Genomic DNA, 25,393 nt, shown 5'->3' with positions numbered 1-25,393 from the left:
TATTTATTTAAATTTATTTAGATTTTTATTTTTATTTTAAAATGTTAAATATTTTTTTATTCAAAATAAAAATGCATTTTAATCTAGTAATTTGCATATGTTGTATTTTTAAAAATTAAAACAAATAAAAAACAAAAATTCTTTCAATGTTCAACATTTTTTAAAATTACTACTATCCATGTTACAAATTTTTAAATATTTTTAAATGTACAATAAATGAATATTATATATAAGTAACTTAAATAAAGTAAAATAACATTATTTTCTTTTTTTTACATATTAATTTATATAGTTTACATATTAAGATTATCTTAACAATGTATAAAATTGCATGACAAATATTTTTTAATCACATTTTCAGAAACGTTTATTTTTATATGATAAATAATAATGCCATCTGCAGGAACAAATTATTTGAGTATCTTTATTATTCTATGCTTGCACAATGGTATACGAAGTTCCTTCTAAAATGCTGTTGTTCAATGGTCGTATGTATGAATTTCATAGTGTTCGCAGGTTACAATAAATCAGACAATTTTTCAATTAAAGTTGAATTAAGATTGGAATTGTAGTGTAGTGTGCAAGGACCATTAATCGTAAGATACAGAATCGAGAACTATTTAATGGATCCGACTATCGGTTGGTATCAACCGGAGCAGTTCGGCCCTGCTAAGGATTTGTGGTTACACATTTGGGAAGCTGAAAAAGGCTTGGATATTTTAACGTTGAAAAACGATTCATCTTCGAATGTAATGGGTGTGAAGCTTCAACAAGACTTCATATCTTTAGATTCTCTCAATTCTCGTACGGGAGATCGCATGCAACATAATACTTGTAATAGCTATTATAATCCATCGCGTAGGAAAGGTGATAATCGTGCTAGTACCTACGGCATGAACTACAATTATGATGCCTTAGTTGGCGAATACGGTGGTTGTCCATGGCGAGTACCCAATAAACATTATTCAAAAGGTGTTATTGGGTAAGTCTTATTATTAAGTTTTAATTTATTTTTTTTTTTATGAAAGTTTAACTATTAACCTTTCTATAGTTCGTCCATATGGGCATGATTAAGGTTATGTGCACACTCGTTTACAAATAGGATATAGCAAGGCTCTTTATAATTAGATATGGTACAAATAAGAATTTATTTTCTTTAATAATAATAAATATAATTTATTTAATTAAATATATCTTCCAAATACTTAATTTTTTTAATTTTTACAAACTCTTTTATCAACGCATTTTTACTCTTTATTAATATGCATAATGATTTTGTAAACACACGTGGATGTTTATATAATATGAGTATTTATGTTTATATTCATAATAATTAAACATTATTCAAATTTGAAAATATTGTAGAATGTTAATTAGAAATTTTAATTTTTTTATTGAATTTTATAATTATAAAATTTAATATATTTTTATAATTATAAATATTATTGTTTAAATTTTATTTATATATTTATTTATTTGAATTAATTTTTTTTTAAGATTATTATTGAAAAAAAATATTTTAATTTAAAAAATATATTTTGTTTTATATAAATCATATATTACATATAAACTCATAATATAATATTTATATGATTTATAAAATATATTAATAAATTGTCATATAGTTTAAGTATTGAATTTAATTTTTCTAATATTTATAAATTTTAATTTTTTATATATTTTTTTATATAAATTTATTATATATAATAATATAAAAATTTAAAAATTTATTTAAAATATTTGTAAATTTAGGAACATTAATAAAATAAAAACTTTAAATTTTTAAAAAAATATTCTGTTTTTTTCTATTAAATTTATGTCTAATTAAAAAATATATAAAATTAGTAAATATTTTTAAATATAAAGAAATAAGTTTATGATTTATTTTGATAATTATAAATAATTTTCTTTTATTAATTTTATATGTAAATTAAAAAATTTTTATGATATATTGAACATATTTTTTATAAATAATTTTTTATAATGTATTCACAAAAATTTATATAAATAATAAAAATACAATATTAACAAGTTTAATAAAAATGTATATTTTATTTATATATTTTTTAATTTTCAGTTTTATATATTACAAATAATCATTTAAATATTTTTTCATATTCTTAGAAGTTTATAATATATATAATTATGATAAGTAGAGATAATAAATTATATAAAATTGTTGTTAAACAATTTAAAGATATGAATATGTAAAATAATATATAGTAATATTTTCTCAAAAGTTATATAAATATAAATAAGAAATTATCATTGATTAATTGTTTTTATATTTAGATTACATGAAGAAATTGAAGATTTTTTTGCTTATATGTGTCCCTCTAATGAAGAACATAGTTTACGAATACGTGTTGTCAAAAGGATAGAACAAGTAATATATGATCTCTGGCCAGATTCTAAGGTTGAAGTATTTGGCAGCTTTCGTACTGGTTTATATTTACCTACAAGGTACGTATCATTGTACATATTTAAAATGGAATGTATTTAGTGACATGTTTACATGTAAAATATATAGGTATCTTTTAAACAAATTAATTATTATAATCTTATAACTAAATAATATTGCTTTTTAATTCATATATTATGATGAATAATCTCTCTAATTATAATAATAATAATAATATAATATAATAATAACAATAATAATAATAGTAATAATAATAATCTTCCTCTATTTCTTGCTCTTTTTCTATATATATTCTTAATTATTATTAAGAAATTCTTTAAATATGTAAAAAATTTATTTTCTCTTTTAGTGATATAGATTTAGTAGTAATAGGAATGTGGACAAATCTTCCATTACGCACTTTGGAACGTGCTTTATTGGATCAAAATATTGCTGAACCATCTTCTATTAAAGTTTTAGATAAAGCTAGTGTTCCAATTGTCAAGTTGACTGATAAAGAAACTGAAATTAAAGTAGATATCAGTTTTAATATGAATAATGGTGTTAAATCTGCAGAATTGATAAATTCTTTTAAAAAGAGGTTTCCAGTACTAGAAAAGCTAGTTATGGTATTAAAGCAATTCTTGTTACAAAGAGACCTGAATGAAGTGTTTACTGGTGGAATCTCATCATATAGTTTAATACTTATGACTATCAGTTTTTTACAGGTAAAATATTAATATTTTTATTTTAAAAAATATAAATAAGAATTTATTACATAAATTTTCTATCAAATATAGAATATGAACATAATATTATTTATATATATGTTCTATAAAATTTATAATTTATATAAAAATAATAAATCTTTTTTAAAATAAATAATTTATTTTCTTATACTAATAAATTTTTATTTTAGTTACATCCTAGACAAAATGCTTATTGTTCGAATGCTAATCTTGGGGTGCTGTTAATAGAATTTTTGGAATTATATGGTAGAAAATTTAATTATGTTAAAACAGGAATTCGTGTAAAAGATGGTGGTACTTACATATCAAAGGAAGAGGTAAAGTATATAATATAAAAATATATAAAATATATAAATATATTTATAAAATATATAATATATAATACAATAATATATATATAATAATACTATAAATATATTTATATATTTAACATAAATTTATATAAATATAATTATATAATATATATTTATATAAATATGTAGTTCAATAAATAATATTGTAAATTTAAATTTAAAAAAGTCTAATTAACATGAAAAAATGCTATTTTTTTTAAAAATAAATAACAAAGTATTTTAAAAATAACAAATGTTATATAATCATTTTAGACATATATATTATTATTATATAAAAAGTTTGAAGAAGAATTTAAAAATGAACATTTATTTTAGAATTTATCAATTTTACTTAAAATATATATTATATTATAATTAATATAGTAGTTGAAATAAAAATTGATCAAATAAATAAAAAATTTATTAATTCTTGAATGGAACTAAATTATATTTTATATTAATTTTAGGTTCAAAGGGATATGATAGATGGCCATCGACCTTCTTTATTGTGCATAGAAGATCCACTTACACCAGGAAATGATATTGGTCGTAGTAGTTATGGTGCTCTATATGTAAAAGATGCATTTGATTGGGCTTATTATGTCCTTTCACAAGCAGTTAGTCCTTTAAATATATTAGTTAATGATGCAAATAAAGTAAGGTAAGATTATTTATAATATTTATATATTATTTATATATTTTATAATTCTATTGATCATTATTTAAATATATACTTCAATTAGTATACTAGGAAGAATAATTCGAGTGACAGATGAAGTAATAGAATACCGCAAATGGATTAAAGAAACATTCCCATTACCTTTGAGTGAAGTAGATTCATTGTCAAGTTCTACTGGTTCTGATGCTTCAACATTATCTGCTCCAGCTAGTGATACGGTAAAAAATTTTCAAAATATAAAGAAAATTAATTATATTTTCAACTATTTCTAATATGTACATTCAATTTTATTAGGATTCTGAATGTAGTCGTGGAAATTCTCCTAACACTAGTGGAAAAGGAGAAGATAGAAATAAAGAAAGACATGTATATAATAATCAGCATACTCATCATCATTCACAATGGAAAAAACCATTTAAAGCAACTGCTCATGGTACGCATATTTTATTATATTTATGTTTACAAACAAAAGACAAATGGAAATATTTTAACACATTTAAATAATTAAAATATAACATCAATTAGTGAACATCAACTTTATACTTTAAAAGTTCAAATTACTTTAAAAACTTAATATTTAATATTTCTTACAGGTAATCACCATCATAATTCCAGAGGAAATTATCATCATCGTGGAATAAATAATAATAATATAAGTGGACAAAGTAAAGCAAAACACTCTCTTCATAGTAATGGAAGTAATAATAATAGCCATAGTCCAAGTTCAAGGTCACAAACCGTTAAACGAAAAAAACATTGCATTACACCTCGTACTGGAGATTGTGTACGGTGATGAAACGTGCAAAATAATGTTGGACTTTATTTCATATTTAAGTAGAGAGCTCAATATCATAATTGTGTGGTGAAAAGACATTGATTAACTTTCATCGCGCAACTAATTATCGTTTCCAATTAGAGGGGCTCTGTGTCTATAATTATGTGGAGTTAACAAACTCTATGTTACTTTTCTCTTACATGAACAAAAAAGAGACCCTGGTGTAGTTAAGTTCTTGATTTCATCAGAAACATTTTTTATTCTGTACGAAAATTTATATACCAAAGACGTACAGAATTGTAATATAAATTGGTTAATTTTACTTTTATTTTGCATTACTGCACATATTACAAATAATATTTTTAAAAATATGTAATATTTTATTAATTACTGTTTATAAAATTATAAGCTTACTACAATCTTTGAATAGCAATTGTGTTCATAATCACGGTAAACTCATTGTAATACATTTATATAATACGAACGATATATACAAAGATTATTTACAGTGCAGTTTTCTTAAAGATTTCATGAAATTGTAAAACAAACTCTAATAATGATAAAGACTTAGTTTTCTATACGGAACTATATTCTTATAATACAAAGGGGTAACAGAAAAATTGGTGATATTGGGACTTACCTATTGTAAATACTGTAATATATATTATCAAACATAGAAAAATAAGTCTAAGAGTTACCTACTACATTTTTTATTTTGTACGTATCTAAAGTAGTGTTTGTTATAATAATTTTATCATTTGAAATCATGGATTAGTCCATGTATGTGAGAATTACGTATTTTTTCTGTAATAATATAAGCAATAGTTGTGAAAGTGTTTTGGTATATCTTTCGAATTTTAATAAAATTATAAATTCGTGTGCTGATGATCAACAAATTTTAAATAAAAAATATTTTTGAAAATATTAACTCATTGAAGAAAAAAATGATAAACTTTAGATTTTTACACTGCGTTCTTTAAAATCGTAATTGTGCATAATGCTTTACTTTTTATACAGAATTACTGATTTCGTAACACTAGTTTATAATTTTTAGTCTCCCCTGAACAATAATACATTATTTTTATATTATAAAAATAATAATAAGCATATACATCATGGTCGAATGTTACACGAATTCAATGCACGAATCAGACATTGCATTTAAACATATTCTTATCTTTAAAATTTGAGCAACATTTCAAAAATTTTATATGTGACAATATATATATGCAAAAGGCCTTTATATTATTGAAAACTTCAAATGTATACTTGTGAAATTATCTTATATCTAATTTATTATTGAAAATTACATTCCGTTTTTCAATATAAATTTTTTCAAACTGAAAAAAATAAGAAATGTTTACTAATTAAGAATTTTTGTCCGGACTGCATTTTGTGTTAATGCAAGTTGTAATGATTCAACAATATCTCCTATTAAATTCAAGTGCAGAGATAAATAATGCTAGTATTCACTTTCCTTCAAATTCTTATGCAGTATTGTGTAATATTATTTAACAAAATATTGTTCATAGATAATATTATAAACTGTGATTCAATTTTATTATTAGGATGTCAATTACTTGTTACAACATACATATATATACATGTATGTATGATGTATGAATGTGAACAGTAAAACTTGAACTTCATATTTTTAAAGCAATGTAATTATTATTACTGTTGTTATTGTTATTATCGTTAAGTAATCTGCAAAAATAATTAAAAATTTTTTAATTAGAATCAAATTTTCGTAAAAAACTTATTATTAACAATTTGTGATTTATGTTTATTTTCAAAAATTATTTAAAATTGTAAAACATTAAAAATATAATAAACAGTAATAACAGGTTTTCTCGAATTATTGTCACATTTTTAATTTTAAATAATAATAAAATAGTTATAATTTATTTTAAAAATTTCATAATATAAAACAATAAAACACAAGTTAAAAAAACATATTAAAACATATAAGAATTGACATATGTCATAATTTTAATATATATATAATATATATATATAATAATATATATATAAAAGATAATGAAATAATAATAATAAAAATTAATCAATAAAAATTAAAATTTTAAAACATAAAGAAATAAGTTAAATTTTATTTTTCAAATTTGCAATTTATGATATAATTAAATTGTTTCACTATTTTTTTCATTTTTATATTTAAAAAAATGCGAAAAATATTTGATTTAAAAAAAATTAATACATACACATACAGCGGTATATTTCCTTCTGCTTTCTGTCTGTAAGATCAAAAATGAAAATATATTTTATTATATATGTTTTTACATTAAAATTTATTATTTACAATAGATTACAATAGATATTTTTTTGTGTAAAATAATTTTCAATTAATTCAAATAATAAGATTTATATAACCATAATATTTCATATAATTCTTTTTTCCTTTCTTTCTTTTCCTTTTTGGATATATATATTCAAGTTTATACAAAAAAATAATCTTATAAAAATAACAACAATTTTAAAATGAAAAAAAAATAAAAATAGAATAACTGGATATATATATAATTATATTACTATTATAATAAAATAATAATTTTTTAAAACAATAATTGTAAAAGTGTAATATCTATACAAAATACTATATTGTCTGCTATAAATAGCATTGTTTTAGGACATTTATTTGGATAGATATTCTGAGGTTTTAAGTAAATTGATACAAGCAAAAACATATATATGAACAATAATATTATATTTATGGTTTATACAGAATAGACACAAAAATTACATAATAAAATTATTTTATATCTCAAGAGAGATGTTCAATTTATTAAAGTTCTTTCTTACTAACCTTATATAGAAGTTTATATTAAAGAACTGTTAATGTATAGTAGACTGTACTTTTTGCTATGCTTTAAAAACATTTTTTTGAACTAATTTTTTGAACTAATTCCAGCAATAGGATTGACTTGAAGTAATTTCATACGTTCCAGTTGTGCAAGTCTGTTTTCTTCATTAAATGATTCTGGTAATGGTGGGAATGCTGCAAGATTCCATATTATATGGTATTAGAGAAACAAGTATTATATTTAAATGTTACTAAAAATATATTAATTATATATATTTTATTAATTATATATATATATATAATATTACAATATTAATCTAAAGAAAAGAAAGAAAATTTTTAATTGTATATTTTTTTTTTTAAAAATTGGATTAAAAGTGATTAGAAATGTATAATAAGAATAGTAGATATGTACATGTAAAATGATTAATATTATTTTTAATAGGTTATATTAGATATTTTAATAGAAAAATTTTTATATAAAAAAAATTATTTTTTTTATATATAACTTTTATATAATAAAAAATAAAATAATAAAAAATATCTTATTTTCTAAATTAAAAAATTGATCTAATTTTAAAATTAATCTGAATTTTGATCTGAATTTTAAAAGTTCATAATAAAATCAAAATTTTTTATATATTCATTGTTTTTCTTAATTAAGAAAATTTATTTTTTGTATATTTTTTGTATATTGTAATATATATAATAATTATATATATTTCTCAATTTGATGTACTTCTATTATTAACAGAATAATTTTTTTTTTATAAAATTTTATGATATATTTATAAATTATATTGAAATATATAAACTATTATATTATAAATTTTTAACACATATTTACATACTTACCATAAATTTTGAGTAATATATATGTCAAAAGACTAAAAGATACACCTATAAGTGCTATTCCAATATGTCCTCTCCACTCTCCTGTTGGGGCTAAAAATTCACTAAATGTTTGACGAAAACTAGCTCGATATAATATTTTTTTTTCTTCTATTGATAATTTCTTCCAATCACCTTTCTCTTTTTCTCGTAATGCCTACATAAAAATATTAAAATAATTAGCTTATCTTACATAATATGATCTACATAAAATATGTAATATTTTAAAGAAATTTTACAATATAATAATATATCCAAAATATAAATTAAAAACAAAAAATTAAGATATTAATATATCTAAATATTACATTGGTGTAAATAAATATTTAAAGATATTTTATAAATAATGTTTAAAAAATTATAAAAATAAATTAAAAATATTATTTATTTTACCATTATATCTGGAGTATTTGCTTTGAAACGAATTGCAGGCAGAGGAAAATCACTTCGGTCTAAGTAAGCTTCTTCACCATTCCATCCATTACCTACTACATCTCTATTACCAATTTTGTTAGGAAATTCTGGCATTGCTGATAATCCACGAACACACATTGAAGTATTTTGTCGTAGATATGATAGCAATAATTTATTTGCCATTGTATGCTAAAAATATATAAATTAAATTAAAATAAAAAATATGTATAATTTTATTATATTTATGTTCTATAATACTGAGATGTATTTTTCCTTATTAATATGAGCTTTTCAAAAATTAAATTTAAAATAATTAATTAATGAACATTAAGAAATATTGATATTTATAAAAATTATGATTTTCTTTTATAATGATACTATGATTTTTATTAGCTTATAAAATATATAGTAATTTTTTTAAAATAATAATTAATAATTAAATTTTTTATTAAAATCATGATTTTATTTATTAATATATATATACAAAAAATATTGTAACAAAATATTAGATTAAATTTTTAATTTGGGAAAATATAAATTTTATTATATATATAAATATATCAAAAAATATATAACACAAATATTAATAACTAAAAATTTTAGAATTTTTAATATGTTATATATTAATCACTGTATTCAGTAGTTATCTAATAGAGTAAGTTTCATAAAAAGAATTTAATTAACAAAATGAAATATATTTATTTTTACTATAGTTAATAGTTTATTAATAGTGTATTAATAATATAATTTTTCTTCTCATTAATACTAATAATTAGTAATGATGTCTATTGCGTAAAATCTTACTTTCTTTGCCAATCCCAACTCCAAGAAAAGCGAAATGGCTACTAACACGGTTAGATCACAGTTCTATGTATTCACAAATGTTTCATGTTATACATTATTATCTATATATATCTAAATATCGAATTTTATAATATCGATATATAATAATCGATTTTTAAATAGCGGTTATTATATTAAATATATACGTAAAATATTTTATATATTTATTTATAAATATTTATATATTTTAATAAATTTTTATTTAGTAAAAAATAATTTTAGGAAATTTTTTTTCAAATTAAATTCAATAAATTTTATTTTATTTTAATATAAAATTTATATTTGTATAAACTATTTTAATCGAATATTATACTTATAACATATATTATTAGACAAATATTATTTTAAATTGAATTCTTTTTCTTGATTAATATTAATTCACAATTTTATAAATAAAATTTTAAAATTACGAAAATTACAATAAATTAACGAAATGAATGTATTATATAAATAATTAAAATAATAAAACAAATTAATATCTTATTTATATAAAATTTAATCCCATTAAATTTAATTAAAATACTTATTTAGTAAAATAAAAATATATAAAATTATTTTCTATAGAATATGAAATATTTAAAATAAATCTACTTTATCGACTAAGTAAATTTATGATGAAAGGATATATGAAACGTAGTCTCTATTTCTAGCTATAGGATCGTTCAATTCGTATGATTATAAACTCGCGGTTGCTTACGGCATGGCGTTAGCCAAGTCGTGTGTCATCGTGCGTTGCAGATGAAAAGTGTAGTATATTTGTAACGCTTTTATTTTACATGTTGTATATTAATGAAAAACTTTTTATACAAATTTTAACGACAGGTGAGGATTTCAGAAAATGATAACATGAGTGCCTCAAAAGAAAAAATGATATTATTCGTGAACGAACAATATTAAAAATACTGTGAGGTTTTGATATGGCGGTAAATTTTACTTTGATAGTTTGTTATGAAGTTCGATCATATTCTTTCGTTATTTTATTAGCTATTCAAATGCGATTGTCTTGTAGTTTTTATATTAAATTTCAACCAAGATGGATTTATTTGCAGTATTACATCCGAAAATTAAAATGCTGTATATTTCTGCATTTTGAAGCACAGTGGCGACATATCATGGCGGCGAAATTTTCTTAAGCTGAAGTTGTGTATCTCGATTATTTTCATACTTAATACGTACGCCTTTCTTTGTAAAGTAACATACTTAGTAAATTAATATATTGTGTATGAAATTCTTTTCATAAAATTTTTGTTTACATCTTGATTTTGTGCAGTCAAGTGATTTAATTACATTGTATTAGTTGGACAACATATAGCTAATTTCTCCTATGTATATCCTGTATATCTCCTTTATAATGACATTATGACTTAGATGTGAATTTATGATACATCAATCTTGTATTAATATAAAATATTGGTATATTTTTGTTTGTATACATGTTTATGTTGCTTATTTTATAAGATTGTTCAAGATGAACAAGCGCCGTAGAACATCTTCAGTTGCAAGTCGAGGAACAGAAGATGATGCTGATGATATACCACCTGAACCAACAAAAAGACGAAAAAAATTAGATCCTGTGAGTTATTGTTATTATTAAAAAATATTGTTAATAAAAAATTTTAATAATATAAATTTAATAAACCAACAAATTTATTTTATTTAATATTTAGAGTGACTTGTGCCAACAATTATATGATGTACTACGTAATCAAAAAAGAGAAGATGGAACATTATTATGTGATGCATTTATACGTGTGCCTAAACGTAGACAAGAACCAGGTTATTATGATGTTGTAACAAATCCTATAGATCTATTAAAAGTTCAACAAAAGCTAAGAACAGATGAATATAGGGATATGGATGATTTAGCAGCTGATATTCAACTTATGGTTAACAATGCAAAAGCCTTTTATATGGTAATGTATATTTACATAATATATACATTGTTTAACAAAATATAGAATATATCTTAATTTTTGAATTTCTTAAGTTATTAAAATTATTTCATCAAAATAGCGTACATCTCCTGAATATAAAGATGCTACTGAACTTTGGGAATTATGTATAAATACAAAAAATCGTATTATGGAAGAATACGAAGATCCAGAACCTAAAGGAAAACTTATTTTAAAAGTGGGACGATTAGTAAGTAAAAATATATATATATATATGTATATTTATCTATCAATGTTTAATATAATGTTAATTATGTAGGCTCGGAAAGCTACAACAAAACAAGAAGATGCAGAAGATACATCAGAAAGTTCTACAAATCCTGATGAAGAAACAATGCAACAATTTGAAGATTTATTTGCAGCAATTATGACAGCAACAGATCCAGCTGATAATAATAGACCATTACATACAATGTTTCAACTTAAGCCATCTAAAAAAGTTCGAAAAATTCTTACTGGTGAAGTATTAATGAATCATTGTTTTAAACAAATTTATTATATAAACAATTTTTTTTTCAGTTATATCCAGAATATTATGATGTAATTGAAACACCAGTAGATTTAAAAACAGTTGCAAGAAAAATTCAAGAAGGAGTCTATAATAGCATTACAGATATGGAAAAAGATTTAATGCTAATGTGCCGTAATGCTTGCCAATTTAATGAACCTGGTTCTCAAATTTATAAAGATGCAAAACTTTTAAAAAAAATTATTACTGCAGCAGCAAGAAAACAAGATATTGGATTAAGCAGCGCAGTTCCAAAAATTGCAACAACTGCACCATCAACACGAAGTAAAAGAGGAAGTCGTACTATGGCGCAATCTTTAATAGCTCAAACTGCAACATTGCCAGATGAAGATGAAGAAAGTGATGATGAAGAAGAAGAACCTGCAGAAACTGAAGAAGCTGATAACCCACAATGGCAATTATTTCAGACTATTAGAACAGCTCCTAATAATCAAGGTATTTTATGAAATTTTTTTAAAATATTACAATATTGATTAATCTTTTCTTTTTTTTTAAAAGGAGTTAGAATGAGCGAATATTTTTGGAAACTACCATCAAAAAGATTGTATCCTGATTACTATAAAACTATTAAAAATCCTATTTCTTTATTACAAATTCGTACCAAGATAAAGGTAAATAATAAAAATAAAAATTATTTTATATTTTATGACTTGTTTTTGTTTAATTTATATACAATAATTTATAGAATATATTTATATATATTATATATATATATAATAATTTTTATAGAAAGGCGAATATGGTACTGTAAGCGAAGTAGCTGGTGATATGAATATAATGTTTGAAAATGCAAAAAAATATAATATTCATACATCTAGATTATATAAGGTAAAATATTAATTAAAAAATTGTATAATTGATTAATTAATTTGCATTATTTATTTATGTTTTTATGTTTCAGTGTGCTGTGAAATTACAAAAAATTATGCAAGAAAAAGTACAGGAACTATTAGAATTTGATCAGGTAAATAAAATTGTATTTAAAATACAAAATATTTGGACGAAATTCAGATAGAAAATTTAAAAGATAATTTTACACAAATTTTACAAAAATTTTAAACAAAATGTCCATCAAAACATATTAAATAATTCATAAATTATTTAATTTTGCACGAGATAAAGATAATTCTATCTTGTTTATAATTTGAAAAATAAGCTCAATGAAAAATAATGAATATTTTTGCATACTATTATTTTTGTTTTACTTTAGAATCTTAATCTTTTTAAATTTTTTATTTAACTTGTCCGAACATCTTTTATTTTAAATTTTAAATATTTTAATATTTTATTCATTTGAAATTTTATTGAATTATATAATATAATATTAATAATATAATAAATTAACAAAAATTTTTAAGAAAATATTTTGATTTATGTTTTATAACTATTTTATTGTAACATTTATATGAGTTGCTAATATAAATTTTTAATAAAAAGATTTCTTACATTAAATATTTAATATATACTTTTTATGGTTTTTTTTTTTTTTATTATATTTATAGGATTCAGACTCGGATAGTGAATTTGAAAATAGCTCTCATCAACCTAAACTTATTAAACGTGCTTCAAATCTGTTAACACGTGGAAAATATAAAGACAATATACCATTGAAAAAAAGATTGTATGCACTAGTTAAATGTGTTATAGAATACGTTGTAAGTAATTCCAATTTTAATTATCAAGACTGAAGTTTAGCAATACAGAGTTTATTACATTACAGTGTGAAGATGGTCGACAACCAATGTTAATGTTTATGGAGAAACCTTCTAAAAAGTTGTACCCAGATTATTATCAAGTAATAGCAGAACCAATTGACATGTTAGCTATTGAAGCTAATATTAAAGCAGAAAAATATCAAAGTGAAAATGAATTAATACAAGATTTTAAGGTATTTTATATATATATATATTTATGAATACATATCATGTTTATTTCATATTTATATTTTCATTTAGTTAATGTTTAATAACTGTCGTCAATATAATGAAGAAGGTTCTTTAATATATGAAGATGCAAATACTCTTGAAAGAGTTTTAATGGATAAAGTAAAAGAATTAGGTCCTTTACCTGAAACAGGTAAACCTACAAAATCAAGTGCATCTACTCCTACTAGAAATGTTGGGTATGTAATATTTTAAGTGTATACATACATAAATTCATTTTTAAAAATATTGTGATCAATATAATTAATCAATATAATTAATTATAATATAAATAATATATACATCATACATATTTTTATAATACATAGGAGACCTAAAAAAGTTGTACCATTACATTTACAAAAATTAAAAACTATGTATGATACTATAAAAGATTATCATGATGGAAAAGGAAGACAATTATCTTTAATTTTTATGAAATTACCAAATAAAAATGAATATCCTGATTATTATGAAGTTATTAAGCAACCAATGAATATGGAGAAAATAGCGTCCACTTTAAAAAATAATGGATATGAAAATTTGGATGAACTTGTATCAGATTTTATACTAATGTTTGATAATGCTTGCAAGTATAATGAACCCGATTCACAAATATATAAGGTTTGTATATTAATGTATATGTATTTATTTTCATTTGATTTCTAATTATTTATTTAAAATAAAATTTTATTAATTTATTAAACTAATTTTTAAAAGAAATTATGTTTTATTTATTTAGAAATTAAATATTATAATTTTTAATATTTATGGTAAAAAAAAAATTGTTAAAAAAATTATTAATTGTTAGCAATTATTGATAATTTTCTCAATCCTCTTTAGTAAGAGAATACAAATTATATTATATTATATATATTGCATTATATCGAAAAATATATTTATTATTATTATATTTATAATTAATTGAAAATAGTTTATAAAATTATTACTATGAAATATATGAATCATATGGAAGTCAGAACTCCAATCGAAATTTCGCGCTAAAACATGGAAAGCTCGATCTGTTTACAGTTATAGTTTTTGAGGTTACCTGAAGTTAGCTTCTTTCGTAGCTTTGTCGTTTCATGTGGTTCCATATAAGGATTTTATAAAATAACAAATGAATTTTTTTCTATGAATAAGTATTATAATAAAACTGGTGCAAACATGCAATTTTATCAAAATAATAAACATAAATTAAACACATGAAAAAGTGTTCAGTGAATATCTATAAAAGTATTATAGATTTGCAAGTTTTTTTACATATATGTATATTATATACACACATATATATATACACATTGCTCAAAATGTTTGAACAAGGAAATATTAATAATAGAAATAATGTTTCTGTACAAAAGGCATTAAAAGTTCGACCTTGTTTTATTCGTTTAATGAGAGATAAGGAAGTAGATCAACGTTTATCAAAAAAATGCAAGAAGAATGAAACAGAAGTAAACAATATTTCTTTTAGAATATTACTCATTTAATTTTTTTTTTAAAAAACAGTATAAATATTATTAACATATTAATGTAAAACAAGATTTATTGATGTTGATATATTTTAAATAAAATAATATTTAACATTTTAAATAATTTACAATCTCAATTATATATATTATATATATTATAGGATGCTTTAATTTTACAAAGATTAGTTCTCCAAACAAAATTACAATTAAGTGAAGATGAAGAAAGTGTACCAGATGTATCGGCCGCAATTCAAGAAATATTAGCAACAATTTTTACTGCTCTTTATAATCATCAAGATGAAGAAGGTAGATGTTATTCAGATTCAATGGCAGAACTTCCAGAACATGATATCATTGATGGGAAAAAGTATGTTTTTTAATTTAAGTAATAAATTAAGTAATAATAATAAATTATCTAATATTTTTATTTTTATTTTATTAATTAAATATTTTTTTTACATAGAATACGAGGATTATCATTAGATTTAATTAAAAGAAGATTAGATCGTGGAGTATATAAACGATTGGATCGTTTTCAAGAAGATGTATTTACATGTTTAGAAAGAGCTAGAAGATTATCACGTACAGATTCGCAACCTTTTGAAGATAGTGTAGAATTACAAGCATTTTTTTTACGTACTCGTGATGAAGTAACTCGAGGAGGAGATTTATTACATTCACCAGCTCTTAATTATACACTTCTTGATCTTTCTGCTCAAGTTGCAGAATTAAAACGTGTGAAATTACAACAAGAATTATCATTACCTAATGAAGATGAAAGTTGTGATGGAAATGAAACAAAAGTATATAAAATTTATAATATTAATAATTTTTTTTTAAAATATTGATATTAATATTATAATAATAAAAAAATATATTTGACGTATTTTTTTAGGATTCTGAAACAAATACTAATACAGAAGGAAGTAATAGTGATAGTGGTGGATCTATGAGTTTTAATCAAGAAATATATAGAGCTGGAGATTTTGCATATATAGAACCTACAGAACGAGGCATGGAATATAGTGTAGTTCTTATAGAACGTTTATGGACAAATGCAGAAGGTCAACAAATGTTATATGGCAATTTATTTTATAGACCAAGTGAAACTTATCATGTAGCATCTAGAAAATTTCTTGATAAGGAGTTATTTAAAAGTGATGCTCATGTAGCTATACCTTTGGCTAAAGTAGCTGGAAGATGTTGTGTCTTAAGTGTAAAGGATTATTTTAGAATGCAACCTGAAGGTTTTTTAGAAAAAGATGTTTATGTATGTGAATCACGATATTCTACAAAAGCAAGAGCTTTTAAAAAAATCAAAGTTTGGAATTTTGATCCAGATCATTTAAAATTAATTCCAAGAGATAAACCATTAGAACCAAAGCGAGTGATATCAGTATATAAGGAAAGATTAGAAAAGCATAAAGAAGAAATTGCTGAGTTAGAAGAAGGAGAAAAATTAACAGAAAAAGAAAGACCTGTAAGTGATATCATTAGAAAAAATATTACAAAATATTTGCAATTCTTAGTAATTATATATTACATTAATTAACTAATTTTGCATTTTTATGAAAATTTTCCTTTAATCAATTATTTTCTTGTAGAATGTAATATTGTATAACTCAGATGATACAGAAAATACTTATTACGAGCAATACAATACGTGTGCAGGTTCTGTAAAAACTGGAGACTTTGTTTATGTTGCAACAGATGGAGGTAGACAACAAATTGCGCAAATTGATGCTATATGGTCAACAAAAGAGTATGTAATAAGCGTTTGTTATTAATTGTTTATGATTGAAGTGATTATATCATTTTTATTTTCAGTGGAAAATGTTATTTTAAGGGCCCATGGCTATTGATGCCTGCAGAAGTGCCACATACTCCTACTAAATTATTTTATAAACAAGAATTATTTCTATCAACAGTTGATGGCACTCATCCTATTGTGGCTATTGTTGGAAAATGTGCTGTTCTTGACTATGGAGAATATATTTGTAGTAAATATATAAAAAAATAATTAAAAACTAAAAAATATATATATTTTAAAAAACTATTATATTTTCATATAAATTTACATATTTATATAGGCCGACCAACAGAAATTCCAGAAGATGATGTATATATTTGTGAATCATTATATGATGAAAGTAAAAGTCTCATGAAAAAACTCGGTCAAGAAGGTCTAAAAAAATTTAATCATAATTCAGCAGTAACTGAAGATGAAATTTACTTCTTCCGAAGACCTATTAATCCAGCTAAGGTACATATAAAATTTAAGCATTTAAATAACATTCTATGCAAAAATTTGGTAACGATATGTTATTTGATATGCCTGTTATTTGATATGCAACTAACTGAATATTGCTTTGCATGCCATGTGTGTGTTATAGGTTCCGGGCGATGTGGCTCAAACGCAAAATCAAATCAAGTCTGTTACTTCTAGTTCAACTCAATTTGAAATGGTAATTTCTATTTTTTACGTTCAATTAATAATATAACAAAAATGCATGTTTTCTGATAATCACATACAAGTTCATATGGAAATTATTATTATTAAAAATTATTGTAAAATTTATTGTTGCTATATATTTTGTTCCAATATATGACTTGTATGTGATAAAGGTTTTGTATTAATTCATATCTAAGCATGTTTCTTATTTATGCCGGCATATTCACTTTTTTTCTGTCTTCTTTTTTTATGTTATGTATGTATATATGTGTATATATATATATATATAAATATATATATATGTATATAAATATATATATATATTTATATCATAAGATACAGGGTATAAATATATATTTATGGGATATCTTTTGAAAATTCTAGAAGCCAAAATAAACATAAAAGCTAGTATATAATAACGTTAGTTGAGATTTATTTATTAAGTTCATGTTAGATAAAATGAATCAAGAATAGTAAAATGATGATGTAATAGAGATAAAATCTTATTTTATTTGCATTTTGCTTTTAATGTAAATTTTAATTGCTTATAATAATATAAATATATTTTACTTAATAATATACCTTATTTATTTTTATATATCAACTTTTGTGTTTATTTTGGTTTTCAGAATCGACCTTGTAAAGATTTTTCATGAATATTAATTATAATATTATCCTGTATAATATATATATGTGTATATATGTATGTAATATATATTATATATATGTATATATAATATATATATATATATATATATATATAATCTATTTTTTTGTGTTTTGTTTATATAAAATATAATTTATATTTTAAAGTTCTATTTTTCTATATAGTACTTATAGAATTAGACATTGTTTTTCATGGATCTAAATTCAGAGCACCTGTTGGGTTTATCTCTAATAATATGTATATATATACATATATGATATATAAATACCACCAAAAAGTCTCGCTTCCATGTCACTCTAACCCAAATAATATAAAAATAAAATATTATGCTTTAAATGGAACGCAAGTACTAATGCCTAAATATCTATAATTTGTTAGAACATATATAAGAAGTTCAAATATTGAAAATTGTATTATTTTTACTACTGTTAGACTTAATGTTGATATCCAATAATAGTGGAATTTTATAATCGGATTAAATCTATTAAAGAGAATTATATTTCAATGAGAAATAAATATTTATATGAATATTTGTGCTCAAGAAAAATTTGTCACTTAATAGCATTATATAAAATTGTTAGTAAAAATTTATTACATCAATTTAAAATATTAAAAAGAAAATTTCATTCGGTAACGGATAATGAACGTAACATAACATAAATGGTATAGGAAGCATCACCATTGTTACCGAAGCTGGAACCCGATGTACTAGGCATGGGAGTAGGATTAGGAGTGGGAGTAGGAGTAGGAGTTGGGGAGGACAGCATGGACGCTGGTGGTCCACCGTCCGTTGGATCTGCAGAAGCTCAACCGGTGCTCTCCAATACTCAAACACCTGTATCAACTAAAAAGGTAGGACTTATCGTGACATTATTTGCTTATAACTTGTTCATATATCATATTTTATTTATTTCATTTTACTTTTGTTTAGAAAAATATGCCAGCATATACGTTTTTTTGTTTTTGCACCATTTAAACTTTGTTATCTAACAATTAGATATTTTTATAAGATCTTTTCTGAAGATATAATATTAATATTTTTTCCTATAATATGTGATATTATAATTTGTGTTTTCTTCTGTTTAGAAAACGGCGGGTAAGAAATTAGTTACGGGCTATATTTTATATTCGAGTAAAATGCGAACGCAGATTACACAAAACAATCCTGAATCATCCTTTGGGGAGATTAGCAGAATTGTTGGCAATGAGGTATTTATTTTTTATTGTTGATTTTTAGTTTTATTATAATAATTTTTTTATTGAAGAGAGAAAGTATACAAATTCAATTTTCAGAATATAATATTATAAAAATGCTTATTGCATTTTATAAAATATTGTATAAGGAAATATATTCTGCATGCTTCTATCTTCCTTTCAAATGCATCACAAGTATAAATTTTTTCAAAGTTAGTTATCAATATTTTTTTCTAAAACAAAAATTATTATTATTCTAATCTTCTTCTTCTTATTCTTCTTTTTTTTCTTATTATTATTGTTGTTATCATTGTTGTTGTTATTATTATTATTGTTGTTATTGTTATTTTTATTATTATTTTTATTATATGTAATATTTTTAAAATATAAATAACATACGATTTATAAATTAATTTAAATATTGAAATACATATTTCATTTTTTTTTATTTATAATATATTATTTATTATTATATAATTTATAAATGACATAAATTAATATTTACATATTATAATATATATCTTTAATTTTCTTCTCTATAATTTATATAATTTAAATTAATTTTCTTGATTATTTCATATTTAATGATGAAAAAGATTTTAAAAATTAATTGTTATCAAAAAATATCAAAATATTATTTTTGAAGAATGTAATATATAAATATTTTTTTATATTTCAGTGGAGGAAATTGCCAGCAGGAGAGAAACAAGCTTGGGAAGAAAGAGCAATTAAAATGAATGAAGATGGAGGACAACTTAAAGGAAATAATGTTTCAGTAGGCACTAATGCTTTGCAAGATGTAGTTTATGAATGTTGTTGGGATAATTGTGATTGGCAATTTGAAGATATGACTGATTGTATTGATCATTGTATTGCAGAACAAAATGGACATGTTCAATCATCCTTTATTAATGCTGCAAGCGGTATGTATTTTATATTATTTTGAATATCATCATAAATAAATAAAAAATTGAAAAATATATTTTTTCATAGATGTGGAATTTCAATGTCAATGGCGTGGTTGTGGCCGCACAAAAAAATCTGTACCTCCTTTTCCAAGTGTACAAAGACTCGCAAGGCATGTTAAGGAAGTACATATCCTTAAATCAAATGGACGTATAATACCTCCTTCGGAAAGAAGCAAGTATGATGTCAAAGTGCTGTATAATAAACTATAATAATACTATGTTAACCGGCTATGGTTTAGCTTCGTTTACCGTTGGTATGTTACTAGTTTTTGAAATTGGTTCCGCAAGTAATCTTTAATTTTATGAATTTAAAACAAACAAATATAAAGTATCTGTCTACAGAGTTTTTTAAATCGATAAACTTTGCTAATATATTTAGGAACTGAGCAAAAAATTATTATCACTAATTTTATTGAAATATGGAAATGATATGAATCAAAAGTAATTAAACATTCAAGTTATTTGATTTATTTAATAATAATTATTTATTTGAAACATGAAATTTGAATGAATGAAATTTACATTTTAAAAAATATAACAATATTTTTCAATAAGATTTTTCCTAATAAATAGATAAAAAGAAATGAACATGAACTTCTCAATCTAATATTTTTTATTTTTTTAGATTTATTTCTTTAAAATTTTTTTGGATTGAAATCAAAGATATTTAAATCGAAAAACGAATGTTTGTATATTGATAGCATATATTAAAAAAATAATTATTAACATCAACAGATCAATTTAATGATGCGAATAATGGACACTTATTTGCATGCATATAATATATCATTTTAAATAATTTGTATAAATTAGTATAAATTAATATAAAATATAATTTCAAAAAAATAATTATCACAAAAATTAAATAGTTTAAATCTCATATATATATTTCATATATAATTTATATCTTTCATATTTCAAAAATGAAGACAAATTGACTTATGGTATATATAATGAATTTTTTTTGAAACATAGATATACTTGTACTTAAGAAAAAAAAAAAAAAAAAATACTCAAAATTTTTTAAAATTGATAACAGATACGATTCCGATTAATAATACATTACTATTGTAATAGTTTCAAATTTATGCAATATATTTTACTTTCATTTACATTTTTTTTTACAGAAATTATATGGCATCAAAAGGTCCAACGGTATTGCCACCTATGGAAACAGGTAATAATATTTTACTGAAATGAATAATTTATTTTTTTTTTTAAAATTCATTTAATATTTACTATAGTAATATTTATAAATATTCTTTAATTCTATATTTAAAATTTTTATTTTCTATCTTTATTATTATTATTATTATTATTATTATCATTATCATCGTCATTATTATTATTATTATTGTTATTATTATTATTATCATTATTATTATTATCATCATTATAGAAACATCGGCAGCTGCGACACAAACAAGCAATATTCCTGCTACCAAACAACCAGAACCTATGTTTGTCGCTGTTCCTCCACGACCAAGTCGAGTTTTACATTCAGATGCCTATTTACGGTAAATAAATTGAATATTTTTACAATTTAATTTACATTATTAATATATATATATAAATATTTGTATTGCAACTATAGGTATATTGAAGCATTAAATGTAGAAAATCGGTACATATCAAATTGGGACAAACAAATGAATGCTAATCCTGATAATACACAAATTCCTGATGTAACGAAATTACCGGCTGAATGGTTAGGCAATGGTGTAGGCAACCACGGAAATGTGGTAAATGCTTTATGGACGCTCAGGAATATGATGATGCGAGATGTGTTAGCCATCAATAAAACTTTATAGTTTATAATTCGTTAAGACTTATAATCTTTACTATTCGATGCTACCTTAAAACTACAATTTTCAGGTCCGTCGATGCTAGATGAAAGACTGAAGATTTATTATTTTGAATGAGTATATTTATATTTTTAGATTTTTTTTTATTTTACAATTCTAATTAGTACTTCAAATATAACTTAATTATAATACATATTTTTAGTCATTTTCAATTTATAATAAGAGATTAATTAAAAGATTTTCTTATCATAAGATTTTCAATAACAAATGCAAGATCTGCAAATATATTTATCAGAAACAATTCAGATTAGTAAAACATTAATTTCTTCATTAAATAAAATACATACTATAAGCATTATTTTCGATACGTCTATGGATCTGTTAGGAGTAGGACAAAAATATTACACTGTAAGAATCATCACTTTGTAAATATTTCGCTATTTTTAATTTTAACTTTTCATAACGAAAATTTTGTATTTTGTATCGCGCATCATGAAATTTGAAATTTCTTGTATTCATACTGTAAAATGAAACTGTACTGTAAATATTAAATAATGCACTTCAAAAAACAATTTAATATAAATAATACTATTATTGTATCTATGAATATTAATCTTATGTTATATAATCATACATTTTAATATTTAATAATATTTTCATTTACTTTTTTAAAAGAATTTTAATATAAAAAAAATATTTAATAATTATTATTCATAATTTTTTTTATGATATTGATTTAATAGCTTCAATGAATAATATTACTAAATTGTATATATATTTAAAGATGAAAATAATTTTTTATAGCATAAAAATGCACAAAAACTCTCGCTCAGCAATAAAATATTCTACATGAAGATAACATAACTAATTTATTTGAAACTCTGCTTATCGATTTAAAAAAATTGTTAATTTATATAAAAAAAGATATTGCATTTATTAAAATTAAAAATACAATTTTATTATATTAATTATAATTAAAATTGATTGTTCTTATTAAGAAATATAAATGAATAATGAAAAAAAAAATTATATTAATTAAATATATATTTATTATAATTATTATTTTATAATAATATTAAATAATATTAAATATTATTATAAATTAAATAAAAATAATATTGTATCTATTTTATTTTATCATTGAAATATAAAAAAATTGATAATTTAATCATATGTTATTTAGCACATTTTAGTTAAAAATTTTTGAATAGAAATGTTTTAAAACTTTGTTTATATATTTTTTTATTATTTCTTTTTATCACGATTTTTTTTATCATAATTTCTATTTATGAAAACGAAAAATATTTTTAGATAATTGTATTAATTAAAATAATTTATCAATGATAATTTTTATTTTAAAAGGATACTTATAAATTTGAATTTTCACATTTTTGTGCAGTTATATTTTAACGATATAGAATATATAATAATTATATAATATATATATATATATATAATATATGTAATATTATACTAAATAATATAATGAATGTAATATAATTAATAATATATTATAATATATAATATATTAATATTATATATAATAATAATTAAGTATTTTTAATTGTTTCAATTTTTAATTTCTTTTTATTATTAATATTTTACTATTTATTTATAATTTCAATTTATTTATTATTTATTTATACAATAAAAAATTTTAGAATTGTCAGAGAAAATAAACTATTTCATTTACTACTAATTATTTCAAAATTTGATCTAGATTATTTTTTTAAAAATACATTGAAGAATAGAAATATAATTAACAAATAAGATTTATAAAAATAGAATAATAAATTTTATAAATTTTAATGAATTGAGATTATGTTTTTGTATTTTTTTATATTTATATCTTCAAATGAAGATGTAAGGTTTTAGATCAGAAGTCGCTCACCCGTCCACCGTTCTGCCAGTCTCCCCACTTCGTTGGATCTTTTTCATTATTTGTTATTAATTCTCCATTATTTGGATCAGTTTCTACTAAAACCAAGTCCACAAAACGTTCTTTTGGTGGTATTCCTATTATTATATCTTTTTATATCAATTGTATTTAATAATTTATGGTAATCTTAATTTCATAAAAATTATTTCATATTTACATATATATGCTGTACTTACTAGGTATAGGTTGCAATTTTAATTTTTTATGAAACTGTTTCATTCTTATTGATTCTTTTTTCTCTAATTTTGCATCTGGTTCTTTAACTCGCAATAAAAAACCTACGTATAATGAAGAAATATTCAATATTTTACAAATTAAAATTTATATATTACATACCTGTTGAAAATGCTTTAGATTTATACATTAATGATTTTATAGAAATTTTATTTATAAAATCAAGCATTCTGATATTAACGTAAAAACCTCTCAAAGAGACTTTTAGTTTCAAAATATCCATATTTGTATATTTTGTTGAAATGATTAATTTATTAATTTTAGTATTCTTTTGTTATGCTTTTGAAAAAATATTTTTTACATATATGATCTGTATATATATTTTTTGTAAATTGTCAAATGTTTTATATTTAT

At 21.4% G+C, this 25,393-nt stretch overlaps 4 protein-coding genes across 17 annotated transcripts; 2 read left to right on the top strand and 2 right to left on the bottom strand.

The window, feature by feature from the left end:
* Positions 1–414: 414 nt before the first annotated feature.
* LOC122718463 (terminal nucleotidyltransferase 4B-like) lies at positions 415–6,637 on the top strand. Its single transcript, XM_043943509.1, has 8 exons — positions 415–982; positions 2,293–2,463; positions 2,772–3,129; positions 3,321–3,467; positions 3,950–4,143; positions 4,226–4,379; positions 4,456–4,594; positions 4,755–6,637. The coding sequence occupies exons 1-8, from the start codon at positions 624–626 to the stop codon at positions 4,952–4,954; spliced, it is 1,722 nt and encodes a 573-aa protein (XP_043799444.1). The 5' UTR covers positions 415–623; the 3' UTR covers positions 4,955–6,637.
* A 1,003-nt stretch (positions 6,638–7,640) lies between these two features.
* Positions 7,641–9,952, bottom strand: LOC122718464. Its single transcript, XM_043943510.1, has 4 exons — positions 9,867–9,952; positions 9,042–9,251; positions 8,613–8,805; positions 7,641–7,952 (listed from the first exon to the last, which is right to left on the bottom strand). The coding sequence occupies exons 2-4, from the start codon at positions 9,243–9,245 to the stop codon at positions 7,843–7,845; spliced, it is 507 nt and encodes a 168-aa protein (XP_043799445.1). The 5' UTR covers positions 9,246–9,251; positions 9,867–9,952; the 3' UTR covers positions 7,641–7,842.
* A 645-nt stretch (positions 9,953–10,597) lies between these two features.
* On the top strand, positions 10,598–23,455 carry LOC122718467 (protein polybromo-1). 14 transcript variants are annotated; one of them, XM_043943524.1, is made up of 29 exons: positions 10,604–10,727; positions 10,955–11,044; positions 11,364–11,478; positions 11,573–11,818; positions 11,919–12,047; positions 12,117–12,296; positions 12,377–12,821; positions 12,885–12,997; positions 13,116–13,214; positions 13,288–13,350; positions 13,889–14,041; positions 14,107–14,274; positions 14,342–14,508; positions 14,638–14,932; positions 15,670–15,762; positions 15,942–16,147; positions 16,244–16,583; positions 16,676–17,260; positions 17,385–17,542; positions 17,608–17,780; positions 17,871–18,043; positions 18,174–18,245; positions 19,569–19,751; positions 19,986–20,108; positions 20,773–21,016; positions 21,087–21,237; positions 22,189–22,238; positions 22,461–22,578; positions 22,656–23,455. In XM_043943524.1, exons 3-29 carry the CDS (start codon positions 11,374–11,376, stop codon positions 22,870–22,872), a joined length of 5,049 nt encoding a protein of 1,682 aa, XP_043799459.1. In that variant the 5' UTR covers positions 10,604–10,727; positions 10,955–11,044; positions 11,364–11,373; the 3' UTR covers positions 22,873–23,455. The 14 variants fall into 14 exon arrangements, 13 of the variants coding, with proteins under 13 accessions (XP_043799456.1, XP_043799459.1, XP_043799451.1 ...); XM_043943523.1 differs by having other exon boundaries at positions 10,617–10,828; XM_043943522.1 differs by having other exon boundaries at positions 10,617–10,828; positions 10,915–11,044.
* A 1,149-nt stretch (positions 23,456–24,604) lies between these two features.
* On the bottom strand, positions 24,605–25,269 carry LOC122718459. The gene is made up of 3 exons (XM_043943504.1): positions 25,142–25,269; positions 24,982–25,083; positions 24,605–24,894 (listed from the first exon to the last, which is right to left on the bottom strand). Exons 1-3 carry the CDS (start codon positions 25,260–25,262, stop codon positions 24,743–24,745), a joined length of 375 nt encoding a protein of 124 aa, XP_043799439.1. The 5' UTR covers positions 25,263–25,269; the 3' UTR covers positions 24,605–24,742.
* Between the last annotated feature and the right edge of the window lie 124 nt (positions 25,270–25,393).

This window comes from Apis laboriosa, unplaced genomic scaffold (genome assembly GCF_014066325.1).
Source record: "Apis laboriosa isolate Shangri-la unplaced genomic scaffold, ASM1406632v1 scaffold645_cov152, whole genome shotgun sequence".
NCBI lineage: Eukaryota > Metazoa > Arthropoda > Insecta > Hymenoptera > Apidae > Apis > Apis laboriosa.
The sequence above is the reverse complement of the archived record's forward strand: the minus strand, read 5'-3'. Positions and strand labels throughout refer to the sequence as shown.

What these genes read in the sequence shown, in the direction of transcription:
- LOC122718463 (XM_043943509.1), top strand. Translation starts at nt 624, where the DNA reads ATGGATCCGACTATCGGTTGGTATCAACCGGAGCAGTTCGGCCCTGCT. An exon ending in CTTACATATCAAAGGAAGAG is followed by an intron (nt 3,468 to 3,949) that starts GTAAAGTATATA and finishes TATTAATTTTAG; the next exon opens with GTTCAAAGGGATATGATAGA. An exon ending in AATGATGCAAATAAAGTAAG is followed by an intron (nt 4,144 to 4,225) that starts GTAAGATTATTT and finishes TACTTCAATTAG; the next exon opens with TATACTAGGAAGAATAATTC.
- LOC122718464 (XM_043943510.1), bottom strand. Translation starts at nt 9,245, where the DNA reads ATGGCAAATAAATTATTGCTATCATATCTACGACAAAATACTTCAATG. An exon ending in CAAATACTCCAGATATAATG is followed by an intron (nt 8,806 to 9,041) that starts GTAAAATAAATA and finishes ATTTTTATGTAG; the next exon opens with GCATTACGAGAAAAAGAGAA. An exon ending in TATATTACTCAAAATTTATG is followed by an intron (nt 7,953 to 8,612) that starts GTAAGTATGTAA and finishes GGAATCTTGCAG; the next exon opens with CATTCCCACCATTACCAGAA.
- LOC122718467 (XM_043943516.1), top strand. Translation starts at nt 11,284, where the DNA reads ATGATACATCAATCTTGTATTAATATAAAATATTGGTATATTTTTGTT. An exon ending in AACTATTAGAATTTGATCAG is followed by an intron (nt 13,351 to 13,888) that starts GTAAATAAAATT and finishes TTATATTTATAG; the next exon opens with GATTCAGACTCGGATAGTGA. An exon ending in GCAGAATTGTTGGCAATGAG is followed by an intron (nt 20,109 to 20,772) that starts GTATTTATTTTT and finishes TTTATATTTCAG; the next exon opens with TGGAGGAAATTGCCAGCAGG.
- LOC122718459 (XM_043943504.1), bottom strand. Translation starts at nt 25,262, where the DNA reads ATGGATATTTTGAAACTAAAAGTCTCTTTGAGAGGTTTTTACGTTAAT. An exon ending in ATCTAAAGCATTTTCAACAG is followed by an intron (nt 25,084 to 25,141) that starts GTATGTAATATA and finishes CATTATACGTAG; the next exon opens with GTTTTTTATTGCGAGTTAAA. An exon ending in AAAATTGCAACCTATACCTA is followed by an intron (nt 24,895 to 24,981) that starts GTAAGTACAGCA and finishes TGATATAAAAAG; the next exon opens with ATATAATAATAGGAATACCA.